General features: G+C 40.9%; 1 protein-coding gene across 1 annotated transcript in view; it reads right to left on the bottom strand.

The window, feature by feature from the left end:
- PCCA (propionyl-CoA carboxylase subunit alpha) overlaps positions 1–25716 on the bottom strand; it is a 422256-nt gene that overhangs the window by 352635 nt on the left and 43905 nt on the right. Inside the window, 1 exon segment of the mRNA XM_030313554.1 lies at positions 364–477. Coding sequence (XP_030169414.1) covers positions 364–477 — 114 coding nt within the window.

The following is a 25716-nucleotide window of genomic DNA, read 5'->3' as shown; positions in this document are numbered from 1 at the left end:
TGGATCCTACTGGTAATACAGATTTTTTTCTTTATCTTCTTATTACACTGAAAGGGTTAATACTCAAAACTAATTGGGATTTTTTTTTTCCCTAGCAAATTTGGAAATGAACTGAAACTGCTCCCTGGTGTGAAAGCTGAATCCAACAGCCACCTGCAGGATCAGCGACCAACACTGCCAGATGCTACAAAGCCTTTGATTTCCAGTAGCGAATTCGGACACATTTAACTCGTATGACATGAACTAACTGCAACAGCATTTTCAATCATTCTTTCTTATTTTTTTTTTTTCCTGAATACCAACTCTAGCTTTCTGCTCACTATATATGAAACAGCTGCAGTAGATAGATTCATTCAGACTCACAGCTTGGGCCCTGGTTTTCTTAATGGCTTCCATGATGGCATCCATGTTGAGGTAGCTTTTACTGGTGGGAGCTGGGCCAACACAGACAGCCTCGTCCGCCATTTTCACATGAACCTGAAGAGACAAATCTCTGCATTAACAGATGCTCCCAGCACAAAGAACTCCCATCCCCTGCAAATATACACAAAATTCCAAATCTGATTGTCTCACATATCATTTAGGTAGTCAGATCTCTTTTAAAAAGTGCACTAAAAAAGAAGAGTGGAACAAAGAAGCTCAAGAGGTATATTAACCATGACTGTCATTTATTAGAAGCCTAATCACTCTCTAACCAGGTAACTTCCAGAATATTCCCTACCAATTTGATTAAATAAACCCCCTGCAAACAACTTTAGCCCCTTACTTGGTTCATCAATACATAAATACCGTATCAAAAACTACCCTGTTACATGTAGCCAGAGTAGCCCCGTATTTTCCCGAGAAGCACTCATGCTCAGTTCTAAGCAAGCTCCCCAAGGAAGTGGGGATAATTAAAGGGACTGAATGAAGGGACATAGTGAGTGTCCCTACACAGCAGCAGGTCAGCACTAAGCATAAATTAAAGTTCACCACTAAAGAGTTCACTATCACTACACATGAGCCACAGAATCTTGACGATCATTTAAATACCCTCACATTTGATCCTCATCCATTTTACCTTTCTCCTAGAAGAGCAGATGTGTGCATCAGTCTACTCAAAACTTCAGAATATATAGTCCATTTTTAAGACTACTTATTTTAAAACATTTTAAATCTATTTTTAAGTGTAGGCATTCACTCCTGAAAACAATAACTTATTTACTTCTAAAAAGAACCTATTCTAAAATGATAATGGGATTCATGTATCTTTGAAATGGATTTCCCTAACGGTCTTCCAGTTTAAGGAATTTCCGATCAGTTTAACTTTATTTTACAAAGCAGACATAAAAACTAGAGCACTTGCATCTACCTGGACATTTATGAGCCCACCCCCCCAAAAGTCTAAGATAGAAAGTACTTTTCAATACTGCTAAGTTATATTCTTCGCCGTGAAGTAATTTTTAAGAAGCATTTTTTTTTTTTTTAAGAGAACAAGCAAGCACGCCTGAGCAGTGGGGCATGGGGTGGGGGGGAGTGAGTGAGTGAGTGAGTGAGTGAGAGAGAGAGAGACAGAGAGAGAGAGAATCTTAAGCAGGCTCCATGCTCAGCACAGAGCCTGACACAGGGCTTAATCGCCTGAACCACAAGATCATGACCTGAGCCAAAATCAAGAGCCAGACCTTTAACCGAATAAGCTACCCAGGCACCTCAATTTTAAAAACTTTTGAAATTCGGGGCAGCTGGCTGGCTCAGTCTATTAGGTACCCGACTTTGGCTCAGGTCATGATCTCACAGTTCATGGGTTCGAGCCCCGCCAGCAGGCTCTGTGCTGGCAGACAGAGCCTGTTTGGGATTCTCTCTCTTCCTCTCTCTCTGCCCCTCCCCCACTTGTGCTCTCTGTCAAAATAAGCTTTAAAAAAAAAGTTCTGAAACTCAATTTCAATTTTGTCATCATTGTTGTACTAAATGCCTGATGTGATTTCACTGGGTTGCTAATACAAAACCAAGTACATTCAAGCCATGTAATAAGAGCAACTTATTACTGCCTATCAATGACTAGATGGATTTATGTTTCAAGAACTTCAGTATCTTGAAAAATATAAATCCCTTTTTATATACTTCAGTAACATGTAACAATTGTGGAAAAGTTAATCAATTAACTAGGATTACTGCTGGCTACAAGTTTCAAAGGCAAAAATAAAAGATTTTAAGTACAAAGTAATCTTCAGAAACTTTTCCAACAGGTTTTTAATTATTAATTTCCTCAACATTTAGTTTTATATTTTCAATTTTTTTATTTAAATAGGAGAAAAGTACATGAACTGGCCTTTTATTTTCCAAATAATAATATAACAGAACAAAGTGTGTTTTTCATATTACAGAACTGAAAAAAATCGTCTTCCTCATTGACTTTTTTTAATGACTTTAAACACTTAGATCCAGATAGGTTAGAAATTGTGCCTGAATTTTAAAACTGAGTTAATGGACATTTTCATGTTAGTCCATTAGATGCCAGATACTCTCCTTGGTTAAAAACACTGCATCTTAGGGGCGCCTGGGTGGCGCAGTCGGTTAAGCGTCCGACTTCAGCCAGGTCACGATCTCGCGGTCCGTGAGTTCGAGCCCCGCGTCGGGCTCTGGGCTGATGGCTCAGAGCCTGGAGCCTGTTTCCGATTCTGTGTCTCCCTCTCTCTCTGCCCCTCCCCCATTCATGCTCTGTCTCTCTCTGTCCCAAAAATAAATAAACGTTGAAAAACACTGCATCTTAGTGTTAAGCAGTACGCTAGACCAGATCTGAATGAAAGCTTTTAAATACATTCTCAACTACTACAGACTAAGAAAGATAGGGAAGACAAGCAGGTGTGAAGACGTTTTGTCATGCCGGGAGAGTCTGTGAAACCTATCACTCAAGAAGATTTGCAGTCAGGTGGGCACTCCCCACCACGTCCATGAATACTTGAGTTTTCCCTGGGATATCATCCAATGTGACCGCAACATGAGGTGGGACACTGCCAGGATGACAGACTGTACATTAGATGTGCTCCTTGAGAAGAATGGCAATGCCTCATACGATCTATCCACACTTCAGTACCCACCCAAATCGAACCCAATTCTTTAACGTTACCAACAAGCAAATGTCACCCTTAAAGACTGAAAAGGCAGGGGCACCTGGGTGGCTCAGTCACTTAAGCATCCAACACTTGATTTCAGCTCAGGTCATGATCTCACAGGTTTTGAGTTCGAGCCCCACATCGGGCTCTGCACGCACAGTGTGGAGCCTGCTTGGGGTTCTCTTCTTCACTCTCTGCCCTTCCCCTGTTCACACTCTCTCTCTCTCAAAATAAGTAAATAAACTCTAGGGAAAAAAAAAAAACACTGAAAAGGCAATGAAAAGAATGCCAACTGCAACAATCTTAATTTGAAAAACCAGGGGGGAAAAACATTTTTTTAAAAGATTTTATTTAAGTAATCTCTACACCCAACATGGGGCTCAAACTCCACTGACTGAGCCAGCCAGGTGCCCCAGAAAAAAACATTTTTAAAAACTAGATAAAATCCTATCTCTAACGATGGGGGGGGGGGGGGCCGTGAAGAAGAACCTTTCTTTCTATTCTATACAATGTGTCCAAAAAGACATACAAATGTCAAGAGACTAGCATTCTTGCACATCACTTCATCCCCAGAAAACAAAACATGAGAATTTAAGTCAGTAAATATTACATTTGCTTTGATTCCATTTTGTAAAACTACATGTGTAACACCATGACACATTTATTCATGATTATTTGGGGATGGTAGAATTAGTGACTTTACTATTTTTCTTCTGTCATAACTTATACAATTTGCAAAGTGACAAAGCCAAAAATTAAAAATTACAGGGAAAAGAGAATAGGTTTTTGCTAGTTGCAAAACTCTCAATTTCCTAAAATCCTATTTTCCTATCAGTAAAGGGAACTGTCCCAGAATCAATCACGGAATCAAAGGGTTTGCTGAGTCTTTATTTGCATTTCTGAGAATACAGTCAAAAACAAAGGAATGAAAAGAAACTAGAAGGACTAGAACCATATTTTCTTACTTTGGCCCCTGGGAGAAGCAGCAAGGAGCGATGGGAAGGATGGAAGAGGGGGAAGGAGACACCAAGTATGAAAACAAACGCTTAGCAAAAGCAATTATCAATGTGCTAAGACCACAATGAAAAGGTGAAAAGGACTGTGGAATGGCGGGAGTGCAGAGTTAAGTATGGTTGGTTGTAAAGGGTGGGAGAAGCAGAGTGATCGCCGAGAAAAGGTTTGAAGTGTTTTGTCCATTTTTTTTAGCTTAGGAAATGCTTGAACAAATGCCCTTAAGAAGGACTCTTCTAGGGGCGCCTGGGTGGCGCAGTCGGTTAAGCGTCCGACTTCAGCCAGGTCACGATCTCACGGTCCGTGAGTTCGAGCCCCGCGTCGGGCTCTGGGATGATGGCTCAGAGCCCGGAGCCTGTTTCTGATTCTGTGTCTCCCTCTCTCTCTGCCCCTCCCCCGTTCATGCTCTGTCTCTCTCTGTCCCAAAAATAAATAAACGTTGAAAAAAAAAATTTAAAAAAAAAAAAAAGAAGGACTCTTCTAGAAAGTAAGAAGCTAAAAAACACTTGAGAGATGAAAAATTCACAGTAAATGGTTTTTGACAAGTGAGTGTCAGAGCTAGGAGGTTAAGGGGAAATAGAGGATAGAGATCATCTCACACACACACATACACACACACACGCATGCCAGGATTTAAAAAGAAAAACAGATGAAGGAAAAGAAAAGAAGACAGGAAAGACAAGCAGGAGGGGCAGAAGAACAAACAGCTTGTTGTGCAGTCCAAGACAAGCCCCCCAAGCACCCATTCCCCAGGCACTGTGCTGCCTAGAAGCTCCTCTCCACAGACATTCTCGAGCCACCAGTACAGAGAATGCAGCAGGGATAAGATCAGGAATGTTTCTTTCCTTCTAAATAGCAGGAAAATGCCAAGAATGGGTATAAATACAGGTAAATTTACAGACTTGTTGCAGAAATTAAAGGCTCTGACCTTTGGCAGTTCCTATGTAGTGTGTGAAGCAAGAGACAAGATCACCTTCTGACAAAAGCAGCAAAGGAGGAGTCACTGGTGGTGTAAGAAGAACATAAAAGAGGGAGCCTGGGTGGCTCTGGTTAAGCGTCCAGTTAAGCTCAGGTCACAGTCTCATGGCTCGTGACTTCAAGCCCCGCATCAGGTTCTCTGCTGTTAGTGCAGAGCCCGCTTCAGATCCTCTCTCCCTGCCTCTTTCTGCTCCTCCCTGCTTGCATGAGCACTCTCTCGCTCTTTCAAAAATAAACATTAAAAAAAAAGAAGAAGAAGAACTACCATGGAGCACATCACTGGCTCAACTGGCGAAGCATGTGACCCTTGACCATAGGGTCATGAGTTTGAGCTCCACGTTGGGACTTTACATTTAAAAAAAAAAAAAAAAAAAAAAAAAAGGAGGGGCGCCTGGGTGGCTCAGTTGGTTGGGCAACCGACTTTGGCTCAGGTCATGACCTCACAGTTTGTGAGTTTGAGCCCTGCGTCAGCTCTGTGCTGACAGCTCAGAGCCTGGAGCCTACTTCAGATTCTGTCTCCCCCTCTCTGCTTACGCTCTGTGTCTGTCTCTCAATAATAAATAAAGGTTAAAAAAATGTTTTTTAAAAAGGAAAGAAAGAACTACCATATGATCTAGCAATTCCTCTTCTGGATATGTATCCAAAAAAAAAAAAAAAAAAAAGTGACATCAGGATCTCAAAGAGCTATTCTTCCAGGTTCACTGCAGCACTATCCACAATAGCTAAAATGTGTTTAGAGACATTCTGAATATCCATTTACAACTAAATGGATAAAGAAAGTATGATATACACTCACAATTGAATACTATTAAGTCTCTTTAAAAATGGAAATTCTGCAATGTGTGACCACATGAATGAACTTGAGGACATTATACTAAATGAAATAAGCCAGACACAGACAAAATACTGCATGATTCCACTTGCAGAAGACATTTAAAACAGTCAAATTCATAAGATCAAAGACTGCTGAATGGTGGTTACCAGCTGCAAAAGGAGGAAGAAATGGGGAGTTATCAACAGGCATAGTTCCAGCTATACAGATGAATGAGCATTAGAGATCCACGTACAACATTGTAATTACATTCAACAAAAATGTATTTTACACTTACAGTCTGTTAAGAGGCCAGATTTCATGTTGAGTATTCTTAGCACAAAATTAAAAGAAAAAAATGAACGAACAAATTTCAGCCAATTCGGTCATATACAACTCTTAGGTTCTTACTGGAGAGGATGGTAAACACCAAAAAGTTGAACAGAAAGAGCTGGGTGAGGATCAGCTACTCCTTTAACCCATCTTGCTAAAGTTTATAATAAAAGCAACTCTCAGTCCAAAGTCTGCAACAGATACATTTATTAAGCAAACATTTCTCAGCAAGACAGCATATAACCTGTTCCACATGCTGAATAAAATCCTAATTCTTATCTGATTACCATCTTGCATGAAAGGGTCACCAAGGGATGCATAATTAAACTCCAAAGGCAAGATTTTCCTATCTTTACAGTTGCTATAAGACTACCAGAAATCCTCCTCTCTGATGGTGGGACACCAAAAATATGGAATTCAAGAACAGAGCAGAATCCCTAAAGGTAAATGCCCTACTAGATTTTTATATCTTGTTCATGCCAGGGTGAAAGGTCTCTGAAATATTTCAGCCAATCCAAATATCCTGAATAGCACTAATTTCAGTAAGAAGCATCCATTTCTAATATCCATACTGCTATATATTAAACCACTAATGTCATCAACAAAAATCCATTTACTTAAAAATTTAGTCTTGAGGTGACATTAGTGGTTTAAGGTCCAACTCTTGATTTTGACTCAGGTCATGATCTCATGGTCATGAGATCAAGCTCCGAGTCAAGCAGGCTCCATGCCCAGCAAGGAGCCCAACATTCTCTCTCTGCTCCACTCTCCCCACATGCTCTAAAATAATAATAATAATAATAATAATGAAGTAAAAAAAAAAAAAGATTTAGTCTTGACTGAGATACGGCAAGTTGTAAATGCTTTTAAAAGCCATCCCTGAGGGGCGCCTGGGTGGCGCAGTCGGTTAAGCGTCCGACTTCAGCCAGGTCACGATCTCGCGGTCCGTGAGTTCGAGCCCCGCGTCGGGCTCTGGGCTGATGGCTCAGAGCCTGGAGCCTGTTTCCGATTCTGTGTCTCCCTCTCTCTCTGCCCCTCCCCCGTTCATGCTCTGTCTCTCTCTGTCCCAAAAATAAATAAACGTTGAAAAAAAAAAAATTAAAAAAAAAAAAAAAAAAAAGCCATCCCTGGGAGTGCCTGGGTAGCTCAGCCGGTTATGCACCGACTCTGGGTTTTGAGTCAGGTCATGATCTCACAGTTCATGAGTTCGAGCCCCAAGTTTGGCTCTGTACTGACAACAAGGAGCCTGCTTAGGATTCATCATTCATTCATTCATTCATTCATTTATTCATTCTCTCTCTCTGCCTTTCCCCTGCTCTCTCGCTCAAAAATAAGCATTTAAAAATAAATAAAATAAGGGGCACCTGGGTGGCTCTGTCAGTTAAGGGCCTGACTTTGGCTTAGTTCATGATCTGACTGAATAGAGGGACTGCCAAAAATAAAATAAGATAGGGGTGTCTGGGTGGCTCCGTTGGCTAAGCACCTGACACTTGATTTTGGCTCAGATCATGATCTCAGGATTCTGGACATCTAGCCTTGTGTCAGGCTCTGCACTGAGTCCTCAGAAAGCAGGATGGCGGTGACATTCCTCACATCTGCTCTCGCATCCATGTGTAAAGAACTGGCCAACTCCAAGGCAGAAGGGGCCTGAACTGCAGTGTATGAAACAGATGTTTGTCATTGGAACAAGAGAGGACGTGCTTTTGTCAACATCAGAAAGAATTTTCAGAAAGATTTTGTGGGGGGTGCCTGGGTGGCTCAGTCAGTTAAGCATCTGACGTCGGCTCAGGTAATGATTTCACAGCTCATGGGTATGAGCCCTGTGTCCCACTCTGTGCGGACAGCTCAGAGCCTGGAGCCTGCCTCTCTCTTAGATTCTGTGTCTCCCTCTCTCTCTGCCCTTCCCCCACTTGCACTCTGTCCCTCTCTCTCAAAATAAAAACTTAAAAAAAAAATTTGTAAAATATTGTGCTGAAAGAAAAGGCTGCAGAGATGCAGAAGATGAAATCTACAACCCCAGCAAATTGGATGAGTGCCAACACCGTAGAGATTGAGGCATTCGGAAAAAGTTGAGGACTATTTCTGTGTAGAGCCTACTTGGGATTCTCTCTCTCCCACTCTTTCTGTCCCTCCCTGCTCATGTTCTCTCTCTGAAAATAAACACTAAAAATAAATTACAGACATCATACCACTATGGCAGATCGCTATTGTGCCCAAAAACCTTCATTCCCCTACTCTCATGGCACATGACTATTCAGCTAGAGATAAGATTTCTCAGACTAAGAGTCTCACATCAGTGAATAAAATAAGTTTGAGTCACTGGGATCAGAATGTGAAACATACAACTTCCAAATTATCTACAACTTAAACACAATCTTATTTCTCTGAATTCTGGCCATGTTCTTTCCTTTATCCTGGAACACAGATGTTGTGGGAACCAAGTTCAACTATGCAAACTAAGGCAACTTCATAGGACAAGGGACAGCAAATTATAGTGGGGGCCAAAATCAGCCCAATGCTTGCTTTGGTAAAAGTGTTATAGGAGCACAGCTATACCTATTAAGGGCATCTTTTGTGCTAGAACTATAAATTTGAGTACTTGGGACAGAGACATGAAATATTTACTCTGAGTCTGTCCAGGCAAAGTTTACCCATCCATGCCCTCAGGGATAACAGAGCAAGAAGGCAGCCCCTTCTTGTACAAGAACCAAAGCCCCTGTACATCCACAGAAATACACTGACCTCCCTAACCTAAAATTGTTAGATGTGAGGGAATATTTGAATGTCATCCTATTTAAACTACCGTATTCTGTAATACCAATATCTATTACTTGTAATAACATCTCAAGTATAATCACTGCCATAAGCACCAACTTCATTCTTTTTTTTTTTTTCTTATATTTCTTTTTGAGAGAAAGAGACAGAGGGGCGGGGGGCAGACAGAGACAGAGAGACACAGACTCAGAAGCAGGCTCTAGGCTCTGAACTGTCAGCACAGAGCCCAACATGAGGCTCAAACCCACAAACTATGAGATCATGACCTGAGCTGAAGTCAGACACTTAATCAACTGAGTCACCAACGGGTCCCCAACTTAATTCTTCTTAATGAGAAGAACCAGATTAGTGAGCTGGAAGTAGTGATTTCATTAGAATATGGCCAGATCAGTCTAAGAGGTTCTCCAAGAGGAAAATAACTGGTGGTGATACACTTCTGGCACCCGGAGTTCACCATGGGTCTGAGCACCCCCAACATGTTTGCTCAGTATTCCAAATCGCTGGAAGTCTAAACCAGCTCTTCATCCTGAGCAGTTTCTGTAACCAGTCACATATGCCAGGCATCTAAGTCACTATGGGTGCATGTTTTACTATCACAGAACTACTTGCCTCCTGATGGAGGGACACTTGTTTGCTGCTTGCTACAAAAGGTAGCAATCCTTGACCCTCGTTGGCAAAATTTTCCATCAGTATTTTGTATTTCTGTGCATCACATGAGTAAGGCACCAACTGCCTTTGTCTCAAACTATGTTTGCACAAGTGTTTGAATAGCCAACAGCCCTGGAAGAGAAGAACTGGGGAGCGATGGGCAGAGACGCTAATGGTCCATTAATGTGAGAAAAACTCTAGCTCAAACCATTCAGGTGCAGGTATCCTCCTCTTCATATCACCTTCTGGGAACTGGGACTTGGGGAACAAGACCAAAAATGCTGATACTGCGGCCATTGCCATGGTTGTGAGCAGTAAACAGCCATTCATCTGTCACCCAGCAGCCTTTTATCTACTATGAGCACCATGAAACCATGAGAGCTAACTCGTCAGCTTGCAAGGAGAGTAAAATCTCACAGTGAAGACTAGAGTAACACACAGTTCTTGACAGGCCCGTGTCCCTTAGCTGTGACACAACCCACTTCATTTGCCACAACAGCACAGAAGGATCACACCCTGCCGTGGGGCTTGTGAGCTGACGACCAACACTACCACACTGACGCTCCTACTATTTGCTGTGTTCACAGGAGTAAATTCTCTTGCTCTGATGGATTGTTGTCTCCTTTTGGCACTGATGGCACTGTGGCAGATGTATCCTTACCATCTTCTAGGACATGGGTTACTTCCTTAACATTTAACTATTTTAGGGGTTTTTTTCTTTGGGTTGATTTATGGGCAGGAGAGGGAGAATAAGAATAAATTTCATAACAAGGGATGTTAAAAACAAAAACAATTAATAGTGGTTACTAACTTCCCATGCTGTAGGAAGACTCACCAAAATGACCATTCCAACATTCCTTTCTAAATTACTTTCCTCTACTATCAAGGACAAAAAGCAAAGAATACTTCCCAGACTCCCTTGTAATTAGCGTGCATATGTGTGATCTCAGTTCCACCAATCAGGCACACCCCAAGAAGTCAGAGTAATGTGAAGTGGTACTCCTGCAGGCAGATCTCACAGAACAGCTCTAGAAGAACTTTTGGGTCTATCCCAGAACATCACAATTGCCAAGAATGGTCAAGAGTGGAAGTGGGGACTGTTCTTGAACAGATTCATTTCACCTGACGGGGCTATCTATGACTTGTGGCCCTCCTGGAGATTCTGTGAGCTACCTTAAATACAACAGAGCTAGGGTCAGCAAACTTTTTCTGTAAAGGGCCATAAATATTTTAGGTTTTGCAGAGCACAGACTCCATCAAACCTCTCAACTCTGCCTTTGTAGCACAAAAACAGCCACACACGGTACAAAACCAAATGCTCATGGCTGTGTTTCAATAAAGCTTTATTTACAAAACCATGTGATGGGCCAGAATTAGCTCATAGGCCACTGTTTTCCACTCCCTCTCTCAGAAATGCTTTTCAGTCTACATTAGTTCAGTCAGGATTCTCTAGGAATAAAGTGACACCATCAAACATGTTTACCTGAAAATAACACAGATGTGTGAACAGGGTTAGAAAAACCACCCGAGGTTGGTGAGGTTTCCAGGGACTAGCAAGAGTGGGAAACCATGATCACCCCAGTCCTGAAGGGGCTCAGAGCAGGAAGAACATAAGCAGAGCTGGGGAACAGAGGGCTCAACAGTCACTACGACCCTAAAAGAACGCGAGTACTGTCCAAACACAGACAATGCAAGGATGTGGAGGGGGATAAAGGGATCTGCTTGATATCTTAAATAGCTGAACAGAAACAAAGCACAAGGAAGCTCAAGTGATATGCTCCATAGATGTCAGTGTCCTGCAATTGATCCAAAAAAGAAGAAATTTGAGAAACTGGAATTCATCAAAATTTAAAACTTTTGCTCTTCTCAAGACACCATTATTCACAATGCAATACCAATTCTCACTGACCAGAATGACTATAATAAAAAAGATAATATCAAGCTCTGGCAAGAAAGAGAAGTAATTTGAACCCTCATACGCTACTAGTGGGAATGTAAACTGGTGCAGCTGCTTTGGAAAACAGTCTGGCAATACCTAAAGTGTAAGTATAGTCACCAAATGGTCCAGCAATTCCAATCCTAAGTATATACACAAGAGAAATGATAATATATGTTCATACAGACGTGTATACACATGTTCGTAACAGCATTATTCATAGTAATTAAAAATTGGAAGCAATCCAAATGCACAGCAACTGGTAAATGAATAAAATGTGTTATATTCATACAATAGAACAGTACTCAGCCAAAGGCAGAGGGAGGAGGAACTGATCAATGCAACCACAAATGAATCTTAAAAGCATTATGCTAAGTGAAAAGCACACAGACACAAAAAAACCCCCAACAATTATAAAATTCCATTTAGCTGAAGTTTCTAGAGAATGCAAAACTATAGACAGAAAGCAGATGAGTGGCTACCTCGATGGAAGTGGAGCAAGGAAGGACTATAAATGGACATGAGGGATCCATTTGGGTGATGGCAACATGCTAAAAACTGGACAGTGGTGAGCGCCTGGGTGGCTCAGTCAGTTAAGCATCAGACTTCAGCTCGGGTCATGATCTCACGGTCCATAAGTTCAAGCCCTGCTTCAGGCTCTGTGCGACAGCTGAGAGCCTAGAGCCTGCTTTAAATTCTGTGTCTCCCTTTCTCTCTGTCCCTCCCCTACTCATGCGGTGTCTCTCTCAAAAATAAACATTAAAAAAATTTTGGGGGGGTGCCTGGGTGGCTCAGTCGGTTGAGCCTCCGACTTCAGCTCAGGTCACGATCTCACAGTCCGTGAGTTCGAGCCCCGCGTCGGCTCTGGGCTGATGGCTCAGAGCCTGGAGCCTGCTTCGGATTCTGTGTCTCCCTCTCTCTCTGCACCTCCCCCACTCACACTGTGTCTGTCTCTCTCTCTCTCAAAAATAAACATTAAAAAAAATTTTAATTTACTGTAACTCTTTAAACTGTACACTTAAAAATGGTAAATTTTATGATATGCAAATTGTACCTCAATAATGCTGTTACACAAAAATTGGGAAGTTTCATGTTCATTTTTTTAATCCACTATGCTGTGAGCTCTGCTGTGCGAGAAACTTCTGGCCCATAGCGCAGTGACCTAGACTATAAATGTTTGATTAATAACTGCAGCCAATGAAGAGAAAGTTAGAATTAACCTGACAAAGACGACTCTGGAGACAGAAGGCACTCGAGGAGGCACTCCAGCAGCGGGTGGAGAGCATCAGATGCACAGAGCCCTGAGATACCAGAGGATGTAAAGGGAGAAGAAAGCCATGGAAACACAGGGACAGTCATCAGGGCTGCATGCCACAGACACAGTGACTAAGATGGGGATTCAGAGTAGTAGCTACTGGATCTAACAAATTACATGTCTGGCAATTGTGGGGACCAACTCACTAGAATAGCAAATAGAAGCCAGCCTTCTCTGGGTTGAACAACAAACGCAAAACAAGAAAGAAAAACAGGTGAGGCACCTGGGTTGCTCAGTTGGTTAAAGCAACCAAGTCTTGGTTTTGGCTCAAGTCATGATCTCCCAGTTTCTTGAGTTCGAGCCCCGCATTGGGCTGTGCACTGAGAGCAGGGACCTTGCTTGGGATTATCTCTCTCCCTCTCTCACTCTGCCCCTCTCCCACTGTCTCTGTCTCTCTCAAAATAAATAAATAAACTTAAATATGTTTTTTAAAAAAAGAAATAAAACATAAGAGACTCTTAAAAACTGAGAACAAACTGAGGGTTGATGGGGGGGTGGGAGGGAAGGAGGGTGGGTGATGGGTATTGAGGAGGGCACCTGTGGGGATGAGCACTGGGTGTTGTATGGGAACCGATTTGACAATAAATTTCATATTTAAAAAAAAAGAAAGAAAGAAAAACAGGAGACTAGTCTTTCATGTCAGTTTTTTAATGTAATGGTTGAGCACACAAGGATATTTTACTTTATTCTCCCTGTAACTATTTGGGAAAGCTCGGTACACACACAATGTACAACAACTCTCTGACTGCAGACTAATACTACTTTTCAAAGAGATCCCACCACAGAGAAACAGCTAACAGATATGTGCATGTGTACCTCACAAACCTAACTAGAAGTCCCCAAGATGGGAACAAAACCACTATCAGTAGCCAAACATATGGCCATAAAGACAAAAGACAACCCAGAAAGAGATCTTATAAAATCTACAGATTCAATCACAAAGTTCTGGAAACAGATGGTTGTGATGGTGGCACAACACTGTGAATGTACTGAATTACACAATTAAAAGTTAATAAAGTGTTAAATTGTACATTCTATATATATTACAATTAAAAAAAAACAAAAACAAAAACAAACTACACAGAGCCACCTGGCTGGCTCAGTCAGTGGAGCATGTGGCTCTTGATCTCAGGGTTGTGGGTTTAAGCCCCATACTGGGTGTAGAGATTACCTGAATATAATACACACACATACACACACACACACACACACGTATATACATATATGTATATATACACACACACACAAAATAAAGATTCAATCACAATTTGCAGCCTATCACTGACAGCAATGATGAAAGAATACATTTGTAGAGCTTAGCTATATAGACAATGTAAATATTATCACCTAAGAAAAACTGCACCAAGGGAGGAAAACAAAGGAAGAGTTAAGAAAAATATTAATAATAAGAGTATGGGCTCAGCTCCAGACTGTAATCATTTTCTACCTGCTAAACAAAAGCTATCCCACATGCATTCAGGACTCTAATGATGAAGACAAACCTACATATATCATAGTTCTGAATACAAATTTCTGAAACAATGGCAGAGTGAAATTTGAGAGATACGTTTAAGGAGTTACTTCCAATTGTAATTAGGGTGTTTTTAAAAAGTATTTCCAAAGCATATGAATAGCTACATGTCAATTCTAATAATTTAAAATACAGATAGCCAACAAAGTCATGAGATCTCAAAAAACTACTGGAACCATCACTTACCATTGCTCAGTATGTGCCACAAATTGATGACACTATGCATAAAAAATGAACCATCTAGAGGTTCCTAAATTTGGGGGTTTTATTTTTTTAATGTTTATTTTTGAGGGAGAGAGAGAGAGAGAGAGAGGAAGGGGCCAAGAGAGAGGGAGCAAAAAATCTGAAGCAGGCTCCAGGCTCTGAACTGTCAGCACAGGACTCAACGCAGGGCCTGAACCCACAAACCATGAGATTATGACCTGAGCTAAAGTCAAACACTCAACTGACTGAGCCACCCAGGCATCCCAAATGTTTGTTTTCTTTTAATCACCCAAGGAATGTATGAATATACAGTATTTTGATTTTTTTTAATGTTTATTTCTTTATTTTGAGAGAGACAGAGCACAAGCAGGAGAGGGGCGAGAGGGAGGGAGAGAATCCCAAGTAGGTTCAACACTGTCAGTGCACAGTCTAACACGGGGCTTGATATCATGAACACAGAGAACATGATCTGAGCTGAAATCAAGAATTGGAGGTTTAACTGACTGAGCCACCCAGGCCCTCTAACTACTATGATTTTGAAAACACAGAGTTCAAGCAATAAAGATAACCACTGCTCACCACCGCCTTAAAGGACTCCTACTTCCTACCTTAAAAGCAATTGCCAACAGTTTTACGTGTGTCCTTCTAGTCTTACCTAAACATGTTCACATGCACATATAGGCATGAAAATGCATGGTTTTATCGTGTGCTTAATATTTGCCTCCCATAAATTGTATCACACTATAGGTTATTCTTGCAACTAGCTTAACTGTTGCAGATGTCCTAGGAACCTGGGTAAACCACAATTTATCTAACCATTCTTCCAATAATGGATACTGTTACCAATTTGCAGGGATTATAAACTGTAATAGGCTTTCCCTTAACAAGCCAATCTGTAGCCATGTATGTATTTCTGTAAGCAAAATATTTGAAAGTTTAAATGCTACAAACTACACACTTAAAAGCTTACATCAATTAACATGTCTACTGGAGATGAATTTCCCTGTACCACCACTAAATAACTGATCTTTCTGATTTTAATTAACTAATGGAGAAAAATAATGATTCTTCAATTTTTTAAGTCTGCATTCCCTAATTATCAATGACTTTTGGTATATTTTCCACACTCATGAGCTATCTGTATTTCTCCTTTTGACCATTAACCATTTTTAAATTTAATAGGAGAGAGATCCTGTAAAGAAGAAAAAGTATATTTTGGTTTCTTTTTAAACATTTTTAAGTTCATTTATTTTGAGAGGGGGAGAGGGAGAGAAGGAGAGAAAGAGAATCCCAAGCAGACTCCACTGTCAGCACAGACCTGAAGTGGGGCTCCATCTCACCAACTGTGAGATCATGACCTGAGCCAAAATTGAGAGAACACTTAGCCACCCAGGCGTCCCATTATTTTTTTTAATTACACATAATGCTTAAATGTTATTCTTTTTAAAATAAAGCTAACCACTCCACTAACCATACCTCTGTCCCCATTATAATGTTTTCTCTCCAAAAGTCACTTCTCAGGTGAGTATGTATTCTTAGACCTTTGTCTATGCCAGGGGAAATGAAACAATTTTGTCTTACAAGACACAGTCGGCAATGTCTAGAGGCAGTCTTGTCAAAACTGTGGGTTGGAGGAGGGCGCCTAGGTGGCTCAGTTGGTTGAGTGTCCGACTCTCGGTTTTGGCTCAGGTCATGATCTCACAGTTCGTGGGTTCAAGCCCTGCATCAGGCTCTGCACTGACAGATTGGGATTCTCTCCCTCTCTGTCTCTCTCTCTCTCTGCCCCTCCCCTGCTCTCTCAAAATAAATCAACTAAAAAAAAATGAAAACAAACAACACAACAACAAAAAACCGTGGGATGGAAGGATGCTACTGGTGTCTAGAGGGTAAAGGCCAAGGATTCAAAATACCCTACAACACACGACAGCCAAAATGTCGAAAGTGACACTGCTGAGCACCCCTGGTCTATGCTTTTTATGTAATGTATCTAACTATAAAACTATAAAATGTTTTATCATCAACAGTATTATTCCAGTGCCATTTTCTAAGTTCTTTTTCAATCTCTAATGTGTCTTAGAGATGTTCTCTCCATAGGCAGACATCTACTTTATTCTTTCTTAACTCCTAAAGAATTCTAAGATACGGTGCTACCAGTTTACCAACCACTCCCCGGATAGAAACTGAGCATGGAGGAATCACCCAGCTGGATGACCATGAGATTTCCAAGCCAGACCTCCTGTCAATTGTCCCAGGTCCTCCTTCCTGCTCTGGACCTTTCTCCTCGGAAGCTGGTCCACCTTTTGGAGCCATTTTCTCCCGTGTTAGACCGGGGTGTCCTATCAAATGAACACATCCACCATCTATCTTACAGAAATTCCTCATCATTTCAGGACCATACTTCCCACCATTTTGCGCCAAAATTCTGGTTATTTTTCTTTCAGTTTTTTTTTTTTAAGTGTTTCTCTTTCCTGGGAATTTGGGGACAGGAAGATGAAGTCTGATTTATCCCACCAGCCTAAATTAGAGGTCAGGACTCTTTAAAATTTTGTATTTCTTACCACAGGAAATAGAGCATGTGTATTTTTATTTTAAGCTAAAAAGCAAAAATTGTGAATATTATTCTCTAAATGAAACAGCTAAAACTTTTTAAGATGGCCATGAAAAATATCAACAAACCCTTACTGCCAATCTAATCTGGCATTAAAATAGGTATATGAAAATCATCATGTAGTTCCTAAATTACCACAGCCACAAATGCAACCTAGCTTTAGGTAACACATGTTACCGTTTCTCCCTTGGTGCAGCTCGATGGTAGGTGTCTTTTCCAGAGCAGCCCCTCTACCAGATAAAAAGGCATTCCTAGGAGCTCCAAAAGCTGGCTTTCCAACCTCAGATTCCACTCCCTAAATCGTCCAAAACTGCTGCTGGGTTCACAAAGGATATGAAAGCCCTTGACTTCTATATAGCCTGTGACTGCTTGCTTTCTCACCAAGAGCTTTAGATGATTATTAACAATAACAAAAAATCGACCACGTAAATGGTCCTCTCCATAAAATTCTTGGCATTCTACAGTTAGCTCCCTTACTTGAAGCAGCAATCATCAAAAGCAGCTAAGCAGCTCAAAAAGTTTTGTCAACACACTCATTCTCAGTGAGCAGAGAGGATACGTGAAACCATCAAAAACATCTGGGAAATGTTTTTATTCTCTCTCTAAAAATAAATAATCTTTTTTTCTCTCCATCTCCCAAACAAGAAAATTCTTCTCCATAGGATAGGATGGGTACTCTGAATGAGCTCTAAGCCTAGTAATTAACCTCAATAATTTGTTAGAACTAAAGCAATTTTTGCTAGTCACAGAATCTACCTGTGGCTCTGTGACTGGGCCTTGCTACCAGGAATGGAAGAAAAGCTGAGAAGTCCCTCTTTGGGGATTTAGTCTGGAGACCACAAGAAACACAATCAGATAAAGAGCCCAGGAATCAGGACTGAGGCAAATCTGGGGCTCCCATCTTCTACCTTCCTTGGAATTGAAGCACCAGAGAAGATAGAGACTACAAGTCAAAAAGGAGGAAGAACACATAAGTGTGTCAGAGGAGATCAAGCTACCTGCTAGGCTGAAGCATGACCCACCTCCCACGGTACTGCCTCTCACAGGTTGCACAGTCCACTCTGCGAGGTCACGGCTGAATGTCACCACACAAAAGCCCAAGTGTGCTTAATAACTTCAGTAAGCTTCCCAAATGCAACCAAAGTCCCAGGGTATAGACTCTAGTCCATAGAAAGGCGTACTGCATCTCAGATTTCAGGATGAATTAGTTCTTTAATTTTGGAAACAGATTTGTGACAGGATCCATTAGAGAGATGGAAGTAAAGTGGTACCTGACTTGGCAGCAGCAATGGGCAAGGGAAAGATCAATGGTTTAACAGGCACAAGCTACTGGTCTTTCATTTCAAAATCCTACTTTTTTCCAATCCAAATGTCTGGCTGGTTTAGGAAAGAATACCTTGTGCAGCTGTCCACATGCCTCTTTTGTATGAAAGAATAAATAAACATATTCAAATTAAGGTGAACATCTGGACAACACAAGGTAGAAAAATCTGTGGCAGCTGGCTCTATGGACAGAAAGAACAAGAGAAAGGGCCACCCCTCCAAAAGAAAAACCATATGTAATAAAAAGACAAGGAAAAGGACTATTGTTTCCAGAACTCAAAGTAACAAAGTATTTTCCCCAAAAACATAAGCTCATAATTCCACTTATACAGTACCGGTCTCTGCTTTTCAGTCTCTCTTGTAATTCAACTATTTTATGCTCCACTCACCATATCTTTTTACCATTAAATAGACCCTGAATGCATCTCCTCTCCCTTCCCTGACTCACTCAACATTTCTCATCGGTACTCTGCTACGACAGGGTATAAGGAGATGGGACATCAGTCCCCTTCCTTCCAGGAGTTCTGTCTAATACAAAAGAGACTTCTACACAATCAGAAGTAATTAATCAGGGGAGCCTGGGTAGCTCAGTCGGGTAAGCGTCCAACTTCAGCTCAGGTCATGATCTTGAGGTCTCTGAGTTCTAGCCCAGACTCCGGCTCTTTGCTGATGGCTCATAGCCTGGAGCCTGCTTCACTTCTGTGTCTCCCTCTCTCCCTGCCCCTCCTCCGCTCACACTCTGTCTCTCTCTCCCTCTCTCTCTCAAAAATAAACACTAAAAAAAATAATAATTAACCAGCACGTACATGTTGCTAATACAGAAAATGATTTCATGAAGAATCCTTTCTTTAAGTGAAACGGTGAACTTCTAATAAATGGAAAAAAAGTGAAGAGAACGACTAATGGGCAAGTTCTGCGCTCCAAGTCGTGGAAATGTGAAAGGCCCCAGCCTATCCAGACATCCCCAAAATGGCTTGAAAGCAAGGTATATAAGGAGGTACTTATGGGAGAGGAGGGGGGGAAGAGAAAGACTAGAAGGGAAACCTCCTTGAAAGCAATCTTTAATGTCATAGTCAAGGGTTCAGGCTTTAAGGAGGAAGTTGATGGCTCTCACTGTTGATCTCCTACAAAAAGGAAATGTTCTACTCCATCACTAACAGCAGCCTACTATAAGTTGCTGCAGCTGGAACGTTCCCAGCAATTAGCTATAGATGTACTCCTTTCTCTCCCACAAACCTCAGACAAAGCTTAACAGGCAGTGCTGTTAACAACGAAAACCTCTTCCCTTTTCCTCTAACGTTATCTAACCATACTTTTCCCATAATCTGGGATATACAGCATAATAATATTGGACACAAACACCTATTCAGCTACACTGAATTCCTTCCCACATTTGTTTTTAGGAGACTTCTAAGAAATGCCACTGGCCATTCTAATTACCGATTAAATGGAGTAAACGTAGTCCATTCTGTCTCTCCCACTGAATGCAGCTCAAAAGTCTGCATATATGAATCAACTATATGTGAACCCTGAAAAGTAAATAGTAGCAGACAGATCGAGGAAGAACAAAATTCAAACTACCATAAATCAGTGCTGGGTTTTCCCATTTTCTTTTCCTCCAAGATCCCCCTGCCTGATCAACAAAATGTGATGCCTGAAGTAGGCACTGGGGTGCTAACAGAGAGCTCCAGAAGAAGCCCTGTACTTCTGACTCAAAAAACAGAAAAAGGAGCTCCTAAGATTAGAACGCTACAGAAATGCCCCAGGGTTTTTTGTTTAAAACTTGATTTGTGTGTGTGTGTGTGTGTGTGTGTGTGTGTGTGTGTCCCAGCCACCAAGAAATGTTATGGCTTCAACAGGAGTGGCAAAATGGGAGCCTACAGGAGCCAAAACAGAGAAGGAACATTCTTCTCCCATCAATGAAACTGCAGTCCCATGAGGATGGGTAAATCCCCACTGCTTTTTTTCTTTTGACATAAGAAATAGATATTTGGTCTCTGCCCCCAGTTCCTGACACAGAACTTCTAAAACTCTTGTTATTTCCTGATAAATAGGGGTGCTAAGAGCATCTTTTGTTCTAATATTTGGTCTTTGACCCCAGTTCCTGACACAAGAGCTTCTAAGATCCTTGGAATCTCCGGAGTGATAAGAGTGTCTTTTTGTATGCTAATAAGATGAGACTGGGGGGGGGGGGGGGGGGGGGGGATAGCTCCAGGATGGGGGCTGGTCACCAGATTAACAATCAGAGGGATGGAATTTTCAACCCCATCCCCCAACCCCAGGGGAGGAGAGAGGGACTAGGGATCGAGTTAATCAGAAATAGCCAACAATTTGATCAATCATGCCTACATAATGGAACCTCCATAAAACCCTTAACCAATGGGATTCAGAGAGATTCTGAGTTTGTGAACCCACCCAAAGCTAGAAAAGGTGGCACAGCCTAATTCCATGAACAGAAGCTCCTGTGCTCAAGACCCTTCCAGACCTTGCACTATGTACCTCTTCACCTACATACCCATTTGTATCTTTCATGATATCATTTGTGATAAGCTAGTAAATGTTAAATAAAGTGTTTGCCTGAACTCTGAGTCATTATAGCAGATATTCAAACCTGAAGACAGGGTCGTGGAAACCCCTGATTTATAGCCACTTGGTAAAAAGGACAACTGATAACCCAGGACTTGAGACCAGCATCTGAAGTGGGGGCAAGTCCCACAGGACTTAACCATGGAATCTGAGCTAACTCCAGGTAGAACTGAATTAAATTGTAGGACATCCCTCTGGTCTCCAGACTTGAAGAACTGGGTTTTGGTAGGAGGGAAAAACCCCACACATATAGCATCAGAAGTATTGTGAGTAAAGTAACAGTTTTCCTTAGTCTCCCCCTGCACTCTCAGTGGCTGGCCATACACATGGAAGTCTGCAGCAATGCAAGGTCACCAAAATCCCAGCTTTCTCAACAAGAGGAATGAAAAGGGAAGGCCTCAGGAACAAGAAAGCACAGATAACAAAGTTGAAAAGATAGCATAGAGAAGCGACCCAATAAAATTGTTTATCAACTTCTAGGTCCATCCCTAGGCTGGGCATATGTAGATATGACCCTATTAAGCACACCAAAAAAATTTAAACACTGAACAGAGAGAAGACACTTCTCAGACTGACCAGATGGTAATATACCTGTGACACACACAAACAGCATTACAAAGGCCTACGGAGCACAGAAAAAAGATGAGAACATTCATTCTGAAGTCAACCATGTTGAGTGCCGCTAAAACAAAAATAAGATTCTCCAAAGATTTTAAGATTCAATCTCATAATACATAAAATATCCAAAATACAGTTGGATCCTTGAACAACCCAGGTTTGAACTGCACAGGTCCACTTATACATAGACTTTTTTACAGTACTGTAAATGTATTTTCTCTTCCTTGTCATTTTCTTTTCTCTAGCCCATTTTAAGAATACAGCATATAACACTTATAAGATACAAAATATGTGTTAATCTGGGAGGTCATGACTGATCTCTACTTCTACAGAGATCCTCAGGAGGTTGAAAAGGAAGAGCAGGCCGCTGCTGGAAAAAGCTGTGACCACAGAGGAATTTCAGGGTGCATGGACTCCTCTAGCTCCTGGGTCACTGATAACTCAACCTGAAGTCACAGACTTCTGGTCTAAAGACCTACAGAGGGTCTATGTCTATTCAGCAGTTCCCTACAAAAGAAAGCTCAGCCTGTCACTGAAGACTGGTCTACAGCTCCCACTATTCAGGCCACTAAATGGATAGGAACAACCACTGAGCAGTCTTAAGATGCTCTTCCACAAAACCAAACAATACGGAAATAAAGTTGATAGAAAAGAAAGTTTCTTAAAGTTGAAAAAGTGGTGCCCGGCTGGTTCAGTCGGTAAAGCATTCAACTCTTGATCTCAGGGTTGGGAGTTGGAGCCCCACACTGGGTATAGAAATTAATTAAAAATAAAAATCTTTTTTTTAATAAAAGTTTAAAAAATGCATATATATGTGTATTACATATATATAATAGATACATATAATACGTATATATATGTAATACACATATAAGTGTGTGTGTGTGTGTGTGAGTGAGAGAGTGAGACAATGAGAGAGTGAGAGAGAGAGAGAGAGAGAGTTAATCGACTGTTACTGGTAAAGCTTCCAGTCAAGAGTAGTCTATTGTATTTTGGGAAGTCAAAAGTTTTATGTGCATTTTTGAATGCACAGGTGTTTGGTACACCTAACCCCTATGTTGTTCAAGGGTCCACTGCACAATCCAAAATTGTTTAGCACACCAAGAACCAGGTAAATGCCAACCCTTATAGAGAAAGACAATCAATAGACACCAAAGCCAAGATGACAAAACTGGTGACAATTATCTGACAAAGACTGTAAGGGATTACAAAAATACTCCAACAAGGAAGAGTATACACGCATGAAACAAATGAAAAACTATAAAGTATAAGACACAGAATTTATAAAAAAAGAACACATGGAAACTTTAATGAAATATATAACAACCATAAGTTTTAAAAACTTAATGGTTGGGCTCAATAGCTAAGGAAAGAGTCGATAAACTTAAAGATAAATCAACAAAAATCTACTATACAATCTTATTCAGAAAGAAAAAAATAAAAAAAAAACAAAACCTCAGGTAACTATGGAATAAAAACAATAGGTACAATATACAGGTTATCAGAGAACAAGAAGGAAAACATTTGAAAATATTTGGGAAAAAATGCTGAAAACGCCTCAAGTTTGTGAAAGACATAAAACTAGATTCAAGAATCTTAATAAATCCCAAAAAGGGTAACAAAAAGAAATCATGGATCAAACACATCTAATCAAACCTGTGAAAATTAAAGACAAAGAAAACAAATCCTGAAAGCAGAAAGAGGGAAAACAACACATTAACTACAGGGGAACAATTATTCAAAAAACTACAGACATCATTTTTTAAAAATGATGGACACCTGGTGGCTTTGTCCCAAGTCTACAAAATCTCTATCGGATGGACCACTCCTCATTCCCAGTATCTGGACAGACCTTTGCTGTAAACATATTGAATACGTAAGTGACTGGAGACAGCAACAGCAGCTTTACGTCTGATGTATTCACTGGAGTTAAAGCCTCTCCTAAGGAAGAGAGGTGCCAGTTCAGATAAACACATCAGGTATAAGTCCACTGGTGCCATGTTCCTTAATCACACAATTTTGTATATTCCTAAAGATACCTCCTGGTCTCATCCCTTTGCTACTCTCACTTGGCAGTTGCCATTGTAACCACAGAGAAGTAGCAGCAGCAATTAGCAAAAGCAGCTGTTCCAAGTAGTGTCAATGCATTGGCTATAGCTAGAGCTCAAGACCCAGTAAATGAGTGCCTAGAAAACCTGAGCTGATTCACAGATTACGTTTCAATCTACTGGATGGGCGAAGGGACTTCGCACATGCTGTCCCATCTACCTAGCAGACTAGCTGACTGCCCAACTGAAAGCTGACTCTCACCCATCAGGTCTCACACTAGATCTTACCCCTTTAGAGAGAAATTCTATGACCATACTATTAATGAAGAGTTCCCCATTATTCTCTTTCAACAACTGGTTGGTTGGTTCATAACACCACAATTTGTAGATACTTATTTATATGTTTTCTTATTTTATATCTAGCTTTACCATTGGACTGTAAGTGCCATGACAGCAGAAATCATGTTGCTCCTGGTCACCATTCTAATTCAAGCAACTAGTATAGCATCTGGCCTACAACAGGCCCTAATAAATACCCAGCCTTCAAATTAATAAACTAACTTCTCTGGGGGAGAAAGGGGAGTTTTCCACAAAGTTGGTGTGGGAAGCAATAGGGTACAATGGAAAAAGCACAACTGGGGAGTCACACAACTCCACGTTCAGCTCCAATGCATAACTAGCAAAATGAACTTAGGCAAACTATATCTTTATATATATATATAAATATATATATATTTATATATATATAAACTATATCTTTATATATGTGTGTGTGTGTATATATATATATATATATATAAATTTCTTTTTTCTTTTTTAAGTTTACTTATTTATTTTGAAAGAGAAGGAAAGAGAAAGCAGGGGAGGGGCAGAGAAAGACAGAATGAGACAATCCCAAGCAGGCTCTGCACTATAGTGCACTACAGATGCAGGGCTTGAACTCAGGAAACAATGAGATTGTGACCTGAGCCAAAATCAAAAGTCAGAGGTTAACCGACTGAGCCACCTAGACACTCCTAGGCAAACTATATCTTAAAGCCCTCATTTTCCCCAACTTAAAATAATGACAATAATTCTTCCCTTACATAGTTATTCTAATTCATTCGTATATTGTAGATATTTAATAAGTGATAGTTATTACCTGGAGTGATTGTATCTTTCCCTCCACTAAGAAGTCTTAAATGAGGGAGGCTGCAACAGATACAAGGTTAAGTCATGGTCTAATAAACACTGCAATATCAAAAATAATGTATTTATTTCCAGTGAAGATGGTGGAGTAGGAGAATCCAAGGTTCACCTCATCCCATGTATACACACATATAGGTAACATCCACATCACTAGAAAGTAACCAGAAAACAACCAGAAGCCTGGCAAAACAGACTCTCCACAGCTAAATGTAGAGAACAGGCCACAACAAAGAAGGTAAGAAAGGCAGAGACATGGTCAGTGACCTGACCTGTGACCTGAGGGACTATCGGCAGGAGGCAAGGATGCTGCAGACACAGAGAGGGGAGAGGAACAGACCTCACACCAGGCACCCCCAGACACAGGGGACCCACACTGGTAAGACAAATCTTGTAACATTTGGCTTTGAGAGCCATAAGAACCTAACGTTCGCTAATTCTTACAGTAAATGGGGCTTAACAACTGAAACTTTTTATTTTTAATTTAAATATTTTAATATTTTTTTAGACCAAGAGAATACAAGCAGGCAAGAGGAGCAAAGGGAGAGAGAGAAAACTCAAGCAGACTCCATACTCAGTGCAGAGCCTGACACAAGGCTCAATAATCCCATGATCCTGGGATCATGACCTGAGCAGAAACCAAGAGTCAGACAGTAACCAACAGCCACCAGAAATGAAACTTTAAACATCAGTGGGCCTGGCTCTGGGCAAGGT

The sequence above is a fragment of the Lynx canadensis genome, chromosome A1, assembly GCF_007474595.2.
Source record: "Lynx canadensis isolate LIC74 chromosome A1, mLynCan4.pri.v2, whole genome shotgun sequence".
Classification (NCBI taxonomy): Eukaryota; Metazoa; Chordata; class Mammalia; order Carnivora; family Felidae; genus Lynx; species Lynx canadensis.
Note: the sequence above shows the minus strand (reverse complement) of the source record. Positions and strands in the feature narration are given on the sequence as shown.